The sequence below is a fragment of the Coturnix japonica genome, chromosome 1 (genome assembly GCF_054131305.1).
Source record: "Coturnix japonica strain WE chromosome 1, WE-NBRP24, whole genome shotgun sequence".
Classification (NCBI taxonomy): Eukaryota; Metazoa; Chordata; class Aves; order Galliformes; family Phasianidae; genus Coturnix; species Coturnix japonica.
This window is the reverse complement of record NC_140663.1, coordinates 65,649,230-65,658,405: the sequence shown is the minus strand read 5'-3', so window position 1 is coordinate 65,658,405 and position 9,176 is coordinate 65,649,230. Positions and strand designations below refer to the sequence as shown.

The 9,176-nt window shown below is 42.9% G+C and overlaps 1 protein-coding gene across 1 annotated transcript; it reads left to right on the top strand.

Moving 5' to 3' along the window:
- Positions 1–3,748: 3,748 nt before the first annotated feature.
- Positions 3,749–8,028, top strand: LOC107318068 (potassium voltage-gated channel subfamily A member 1-like). The gene has a single exon (XM_032446704.2). The coding sequence runs from the start codon at positions 4,029–4,031 to the stop codon at positions 5,925–5,927; it is 1,899 nt and encodes a 632-aa protein (XP_032302595.2). The 5' UTR covers positions 3,749–4,028; the 3' UTR covers positions 5,928–8,028.
- Positions 8,029–9,176: the final 1,148 nt, after the last annotated feature.

The following is a 9,176-nucleotide window of genomic DNA, read 5'->3' as shown; positions in this document are numbered from 1 at the left end:
CAAGTTCTTCAGGATTGTCTTGAGAGGCAAGCAGGTGGCAGTCTGGGTTGAGGACACTAAGAGTATGTGTCAGGTTGTGATATTCTCTATGATGGGATAATCATTCTTATGTCTTATGTATGTTCTCTAATCTGGCTGATTCCTTTTCAAGTCCATGCAGTTAAATATTTTGTCACAGTAATACATTGCAAGTCAAAAAGGATGGAAATGATAAATTGCAAGTTTGGATGATTCATACTCTCTGGCAGAGTCTAATATTTTGAGGCTGAAAACATCCTGTTGCAACTGGACTTAGAAAAACCTCTGGGCTAAATGCTGATCCCACCAATATCAATGTCAAAGCCTGCAGATTTAACTGGAAACAAGGTGGCTCAGCTGTGTGAAAATCAGTACATGTGGCTACAAGGTTTTGGTGTGACCAGGAGTGAGTGTAAGGCAGGCTAAACAAATGATTTTCAAGGACACGTTTGTATGCAAGTTTTCCTCTTACAAAATGTGGGTCTTTCTAACTTGTCAGAGTAGCTTGCATTTGTAAGATATACAGCATAATGAATAAGCTTGATATCAGCATATTTCCCACTGTTCAAGTCAATGTACAGATGTTCTGATCAAATTAGTTTTGAAGTAACCAGACCATTTACTCAATGCTTATTTTTTCCTGGTTAATGAAGATTAATGACTGTGTTTCTAATTTTAATTATAAGAAAATACCGAAAATAAAAAATAATTACAAGTTTATGTTTTTATTCCTTCAGTGTGTGATGTGAAGTTTCCAGAGATACTTAGGCTTAAAACTGTGAAACAACATAGAAGGCAGGAACATAGCTGTGTTTTAACAACTGGATTTTTGGGGGGAACTATTGGAAAAATATGACAGTGTATGGTTTATTTGTTTGTTTGTTTTTAAAAGCATAATTACTCTAAACAATTAATTAAGCAAAGCTAGGATGCAGTAGATTGTTTTTCACAGTAAATAAAATCTGTTGATCTCTAAGACAAACATTAAAAAAGATCAGCTGACACTATATATAGAACAATGTGAATTTGCTGAATGCAGTAATGAAAAACTTCATGGATTAGGCCTTGATAGATGGAGTATTCACATCCAGATGTTTACTGTGATTTGTCAGTGGCCTTTCACTTAATCCTCCTGAACAGGAAATAAGAGTCTTTTTTCTGGAGTCTCCCTGGGGACTGTGGCAGTCTATCTCGCTATCTCTGGCCTGAATTATCACAGCAGAGGATCAGGCTGCTGGGGAATTAACTAAGTGGAGGAGGCACAGATTTGCCTTTAACTCCTTCAATTTATTCTGTTCTCACCATCTGCCACAATGGGACTGTTAGACAATTCAAGGAGATCAAAAAGCAAGTTACCCCTGTTTTCCCACAGGGAACCTTCATGGCGTCCCTCCCCACAAAATGTATTGAAGCTGACATGTCAGGTCTGACTACCAGAAGGAGGGGCTGTGGGCTGAACAAGTGTCTAGAGACTGGCAGATGTCTCTCCACACCTCAGCATCATATTTTTAGTTTTGTGATGCTGCAGTTCCAGTTGCTGTCAGGAACTGCTTTTCTTAACCAAGAGTGAATGCTGGCAAAAAGGTTGGATGCCTCCAAGGTGTCTTTAGCTTGGTATACCAGACCACACATATCTGTGTATTAATGCAACATCTGCAGATTGCCTCTATGTCTCATCAGTCTACATGTGAAACCCCCAAGTGGGATAGGTTGTTGATTTTGTAAGAAGGCACCGAGTTACTCCATGGGAGTGTCCTACTGAATGACCACACTCAGCAGATACTCCTGCTGCGTACTGGCATGTATTGGGTGATCCTTGGATAAGCCAGTTGCATCTATCCCAATACCTTAAAGAGGAAGGCCAGAAAATGCCTGAATATACATAAAACACAGATTTAATTACTGAGGGAAGCAATTACAGGAGTCTCAGGTGCGGTGTAAATTATTGAACAGTTCTGTACAGAGGTATGTGTAATTCAGGTCCATGGTAGGATACTGTACAGAACAGCATCTTTTCTCCCCACAGAGAAGTTGTTAAGGCACTGTTGGGAATGCAGATCCATCTTTAGAGAGAAGGTAGGAAATCTTCTCTATCTTCTTTTGGATGGCTTTTATTCTTCTGCAAAGCTTGTGTGTATCTCTCATAGATGCTGGCTGGCAAGGCAAGGCATGTTAGAAGAATTACAGATCAGGCAGAGAGAAAAAAAAAAAAAAAGCAATACTTTATTCAGAGAGTATAGCAATGGGCGTGATGACTAGATTACAAGAAATAAGTGGCAGTAGGAGCTAGAGAGAATGGTAGGTTTGGGTATGGATGTGCTGGAGTGTATGAAACTGACAGCACATGTGCATGTACTCAGGGTAAAAAATGTTTTTTGCTAACTCACAGGTATAAGGAGAAATATATTCTTTATTAGAGAGCATCAGGTTAAAACATGAGTCATACATCTCACTTGTTATGTCTGCATGTCATACTTTCTCTCCAATATCTTTGCTTCCTACTAGATGGTCTGCTCTTCTCATTTCACAATACTTAGAAAATTTGGAATGCTAAATAAGAATTGCCCTTTAAAATTTGCTTTTGGAATAGATTTTTCTTCCCACCCTTTCCTCCCCTCTTCCCTTGTACCCACATACACAGATAACATCCTAAGTTCTCAGAACTGTTGGAGCTGCAAAGAAGGTGCCCAGAGAACATAGCTGTGCTTTCCAACTGTGTCAGTTAGCAATGTGCATTTTCCTCATCAGGATCTCAGAGCAGCTCTAGAAAATATACTGTAATTTTGTTTCTAGGAATTACTTGTGTGAGTAAGTTCTCAATGGCAGAGCAGGTCAGTGATTCCGTGCTTAGCTCTCAGAGGCAACTTTTAGATCACAGACAAATCATCATTTATAATAATCATTCAATATAATTATGGTTTTCTGTTTTGACATGGCTTATAATATCTTTAGGCATATTTCATAAACAGAGATAATGGTTTAAATTAAGTGAAAACTCATTAATCCCAGTTATTCTACATTTGATGAATATCATTACTACTGCAAGGATTCAAATATCACTGCAGTGATGCCACCTAGAAGGCAAAATGTTTTTTCCATTTAGTATCATCTTTTACAACTGATGTTGTGCATATATATATATGTATATGTATAGGTTTTAATCCTGTGTTGTTTATGTATATATTTAGAATATGTTGTCTTCTAGACCTTGAAGTTCACAGTTTGAACCCAGGAAATAAGACCACAGCATCGATCATATTACTGAAGTGTAACCAAAGTCATCATATAAAGCTACTTCGATTCATTTTCTTTAATAAAATGCATATATTTTGAAGTGTGTCAGCCTTGGATGTGGGTTTAAGAAATCATTGAAGGCAAAGTATGGTCCCAAATTATAAATGCTAACATTCGGGTAATCCAGTGTAACGTTTGCTATCTGCTGGCCTCAGAAGCACCTTTTGGAACTACATGTTAAGGGCGGGGAAAGGATGGGAGCAAAGCAAAACAGATCCCATCCCTTTCTTTGTTCTCATTAAGCTGTGAAGGCAGGAGGATTCAGCAGGCACCAAGAGGCGCTCTGGATTTCATTTGAGACAATTCCAGCCGGAGACTTCCCCTGCTCAAGGAATGCGTACCCGCTCGGGGTAACACCGTGATTCTCTCCGCTTGGGCACGGAGTGGCTGGGCTGGAGCACGGATGCTGTCGGTCCCACCTGAGGGGCGGGGCGCTGCTGCGGCAGCCCGATGCCGGGGGAGGCTGGCGCCGCCACCGCTGGGGAGAAGGGATCCTCGCTGACGTCAAATCATCAGAATGATCGCTCGTTCATATCCGGGTCCCCGAACGGCTTCCCCAGGCCGCGCTCGGCCGCCGATCACTGAGGGATAGGCGGGCAGGGCAGGGCAGGGCAGGGCAGGGTCGCCGCCCACCCATCCGGAGGTGGATGGAGACGGCGAGGCGTCGTGCATAGAATGCCCGCCACCTCAGCGGAGCCCGCCTGCTGCCGCTGCCCATGGAGATCGCGCTGGTGACTCTGGAGAACGGCGGTGGCGGGGCCATCCCGGCCGGCGAGGATGCCACGGCCGGTAACGCCGGCGGTAGCGGCAGGGCTCGGAGACGGCGCGATCTACGCCACACCGCGGGATCCCCGTCTGTTCCGAGACTGAGCGACGGGAAGGAGGGAACCCCACCGGCATCACCGCCGCCGCAGGTCGAAGAGGAGCGGGAGGGGCCCCCACCTGCCCCTCCAGGAGGCGGCGGGAGGCGCCGCAGCAGCAGCGAGGGCGGCATCAGCGGCCGGGCGGCGTCGGGATCCCAACCGCAACCACACGCACCGTGCCCCGGGCCGGCTTCGGAAATGGACCCCCCGGAGGAAGGGGGTCACCGCCGGGGCATGGCCATGGCAGCGGGCAGCGAGGAGGAGGAGATGAAGGCAGCGAGCCGGGGTGCAATGCATCATCAGAGGGTGCTAATCAATATCTCTGGGCTGCACTTTGAGACTCAGCTGGGCACCCTCAACCAGTTTCCTGACACACTGTTGGGAGATCCTGATAAGCGCATGCAGTACTTTGATCCTCTCCGCAATGAATACTTCTTTGACCGCAACCGGCCCAGCTTTGATGGCATCCTCTACTTTTACCAGTCTGGGGGCAAGCTCCGCCGGCCTATCAATGTCTCCATCGATGTCTTTGCTGATGAGATCCGCTTCTACCAGCTGGGGAAGGAGGCCATGGAGCGCTTCCGGGAGGATGAGGGTTTCATCAGAGAAGAGGACAAGCCCCTTCCCCACAACGAGTTTCAGCGCCAGGTCTGGCTCATCTTTGAGTACCCTGAGAGTTCCAGCTCAGCCCGGGCCATCGCCATTGTCTCTGTGTTGGTGATCCTTATCTCCATCATCACCTTCTGCCTGGAGACTCTGCCTGAATTCAGGGATGAACGAGAGATACCCATGTTCTTGCCCCCGCAAAGTGGAGGTTTGAATGCCACAGCTGGAGACTCCTCACCCATGCAGTCACTGAGTAGCCTCTCTGACCCATTCTTCATCATTGAGACCACTTGTGTCATCTGGTTCACCTTTGAGCTCCTTGTGCGTTTCTTCACCTGCCCCAGCAAGCCAGAGTTCTCCCGCAACATCATGAACATCATTGACATCGTGGCCATTATCCCCTACTTCATCACGCTGGGCACAGAATTGGCCAATGAACAACAGCAGCCTGGAGGTAGCAGCAGCAATGGGAGTGGAGGCCAGCAACAAGCCATGTCATTGGCCATCCTCAGAGTCATCCGCTTGGTCAGGGTCTTCAGGATCTTCAAGCTCTCCAGGCACTCCAAGGGACTGCAGATCTTGGGACAGACTTTGAAAGCCAGCATGAGAGAGCTGGGCCTTCTCATTTTCTTTCTCTTCATTGGGGTGATCCTCTTCTCCAGTGCTGTCTACTTTGCTGAGGCTGATGACCCTGAGTCTCATTTCTCCAGCATCCCTGATGCTTTCTGGTGGGCTGTGGTGACCATGACCACTGTGGGCTATGGGGACATGCGACCTGTTTCTGTGGGGGGCAAGATCGTGGGGTCCTTGTGTGCCATTGCTGGTGTGCTCACCATTGCCCTGCCTGTCCCTGTTATTGTGTCCAATTTCAACTACTTCTACCACCGAGAGACTGACCATGAAGAGCAAGCTATGCTCAAAGAAGAACACAGTAGTGCTCAGGACAGTGTAACTGGGGTAGATGGAAAGAGAAGATGCAGTAAAAGCTCTCTGGACAAATCTGTTGTGCACTTGGAAAATAATGAAGAGTTCAAAAGCAGTGCCAGCCCTTTAAAGAAAACCAATATCAAAGCTAAAAGTAACGTAGATCTCAGAAAATCACTCTATGCCCTCTGTCTGGATAGCAGCAGGGAAACAGACCTGTAAGGAAAGGAGAGAATTGTTGTTAGAGATGCAGCAGAATTTGCTGGTGTCAGAAACTTACTACTATATCTATTATTTTCCTACCAATTTTGTAGTTTTTTTGGTTTGTTTGTTTGTTAGGTTTTTAAATCAGACTATATTTTGTAATTTGATCACTGTCCTGAGCAGTCCTCCGGGAATAAATGTTTTTATGTTCTTTTTCCATGACACAAATGGTCACCTGTTTCTAAAATAGATTCAGTAAACTATTCTCCGTGATGCAGGAGCTGGTAAATTATGAAAATACAAAATCTAATTTTTAGAAACTTTTATTAGCAAATGATGGTTGGTTTGAAACGGTCATTTGTAATCAATACATTTTCTGCAGATTATTAAAGAGCTGGGAGACATGTGCAGAGAATGAGTGAGTTTTGAAGTGTGAGAGAACAATGAGGGTTTTCGGTTTCAAACTGAAAATATTCTAATTTATTTTGTGTCTACATCAATATATTTGTCGATGAAATGGGATTTCCTATTACTGAGACATTCCACTCCATTAAAGCACTAGGAATACTGGCAGATCAGCACTTCTAGAGTTTTCCACTTGTGATCACTACAGATCTGGTTGTGTAGTATGAAAAGTGAATTTGGTGCTTTTAACACCAGCACAGATTTTTTTTTACTATCAGTGAGATATTAGTTCTTTGTGAGCCTTAAATTATTAAATAATGTAAATAGGCTTCTTTATAAATAATTTTATCAATCACCTTACAGTTTTAGAATTTCTAAATATTCAGTCTTGTGCTTTCTGTCCTCCCCAAAATAAATACGTGTTTTACAGTTTTATAGTTTTGTTTTTGAGGCTAAAATTTAAAAAATAATTTAAAAAATAATTTAAAAAAAAAAAAGAAACCAACTGTCTGCTGTTACTAGATTTGATCCAAGTGCACAAAAGATCAAAACCAGTAGGTAGTGGATAGCTGTGACAGTAGTAATGCGTGAAAGCAGAATATATACTATGTTTATTCCACACTCCTGGTTACTTTGGCACATAAATCAGTCACCTTCTTGTGTCCATACAATTTATGTATCTAGTTCATTGTTTTTAATTACCATAGACTGAAAACAGATGGCACCAACAGAGCTGGATATGGCATGTCTTGCTACTTAAATAACCATTGTGTGGATTATACCTTGGACTTGGGTGGAAAGTATCACCTTTCGCTGAAACATATCCTTGTTTCTTTTATTTCTAAACCAAATCTTTCCTGTGCAGTGGATTTTACAGTTAAGATATTTTTGGAAGACTAATGACAAATTATCTTCATCCTGTTAATGCAGCACTGTACAACATTCTTGTGAAGACTGACAAAAAGTTGCTATCTTGAATCAAGGAGATGTGTTACTGCATTTCTTGCAATGGATATCTCTCTTTTTCCCCTCAGTCTCTTGTTTTATTACTAAAGGATGGTTTATGCTTTTATCAGGTGCAATGGCACAGCAGGATTAACAGAAAGAGAAGTCCTTATTATCATCAGCGCTCCAGGTTTGTTTTGATCTGATTTTCTAATGCACTTAAGTAACCATTAAGTCAGGATTATGGTTTATGCAAGTACTTCAGTTATACACACTGTGATAAAATTAAAATCAGCCTCACAGAATAGTCCTTTGACATTTTTAGCCTAGATTGAAATTGTGCCTATTTGTCTCTTACCAGGCAGTTTAATGATAATGGCCAAATTAATGACATTTTTTTCTTTCCTATTCTGTAAAACAGGCATAGTGAGTGCCAAGCAAGTAGAATTTTCTTTGTGTTTAGTATGAAGAACTGTTACACAGACTTTATCACCAAACTGAAACATGGAGAGGGGGAAGAAAAAAGTGAGGAAGAGGTTCAGTCTGAAAATAGAGAACTGGATCTTTCACATTAAACTTTAGATGTTGGGAGCTGCTTTGCTTGTTTATTTAGATGGTGAATGATGTTATAATACGCAGAGAAACTATCTGAAACTAGATGGACAAAGTACGTAGTCCAGTTGTACTACAGATTCAGCCTGATCTGTTTGCTTTAGTGGGACCATTCTGCAACAAGGTGACATGTGGAAATAAAGGTGAAAGCACATCAGGTCTATGTTGAATGGGTCTTAAAAGCCCACTGCTGACAGAAAGAGAAGGGCCTGGCCTGCCTCCTTCCTTTCCAGTTTTTTTCCTTCCCTCTGTGCCCATGTGTTAAATGACCTTAACCTGTTTTTGTCCATTTGCAAGTACATGTGCAGATGATGCCTCTTCTTCCAGGAGTCCCTGAGCTCACTATTCTGGCAGAAAATCCAGTGCAGCAAGAGCACCAAAAAAAATTGATATTTTTTGGTCTGCTGGATCATGGCATTATATTGCATTCCAATATATTATTTAGTAAGTTAGTTTGTTTCTTCTCAGATCATTGCTGCTGTTTTGTTTTCTGGCCCATCTCTCTACTTTCCCCCCATCACCCCCCCCGCCTTTTCTGGGGCACAGATCCATGGGTCTGGCTAGTCATGGAACTAAGTCATACACTGTTGACACACTGTTTCATCCAGTTATAGTCCTCCAACTCTGATGTCCAGGCAGGCCAAGATCTGTCATTGTGGTTAAAAACTGAGGCAAAAAAAAGGCATTGTATGCCTTTGCTGTTTCGTCTTTCATACTTGTTTAGGTGATCATCTGCTCCAAGTATGAGAAACACCTAAAGTAAAATACTTCTACTTAGGCAAAGATTTTAGCGATAGCAATAAAGTTTATTTATTATTGCAATAATGGGCACACACCCCCAATTGGCAAGGGAGTAGCTGCACACCAGTCAGTAAAACCCTTTCAGTTATATACCCAAAACCCAATGTAGGTAGTAATCTGCTGGCTCTCACTGAGTGTCTCAGGTTCATAGTCTCCCCAGTGTTGTTGCTATGATATATTTCCATATAAATTCTGTTACCAACCTGTTGTTTTTAGGTATGTTTTGGACATTTCTGTGGAGATAGGAGGGCAATGTTTCCAAAACTTAGCACATTTGTTCCATCCTGTGCTAGGCTCTCCCCACCCTAATCTTGTGCCTGTCTCAATTCCACCCCAACCAGAATACTCCCTATCTCAGCTTCCTGGGAAAATTAATGTTTACTCTCATGAATTATGAGAGTTATGGTGACAAGTTTGCTGACCTTTTTCTCTTTGCATCAAAAAAATTTGGATCATCCTGAAGCTCTCTACCACACAGTCCATAACTGCAAGGGCCATACAGTC

What these genes read in the sequence shown, in the direction of transcription:
- LOC107318068 (XM_032446704.2), top strand. Translation starts at nt 4,029, where the DNA reads ATGGAGATCGCGCTGGTGACTCTGGAGAACGGCGGTGGCGGGGCCATC.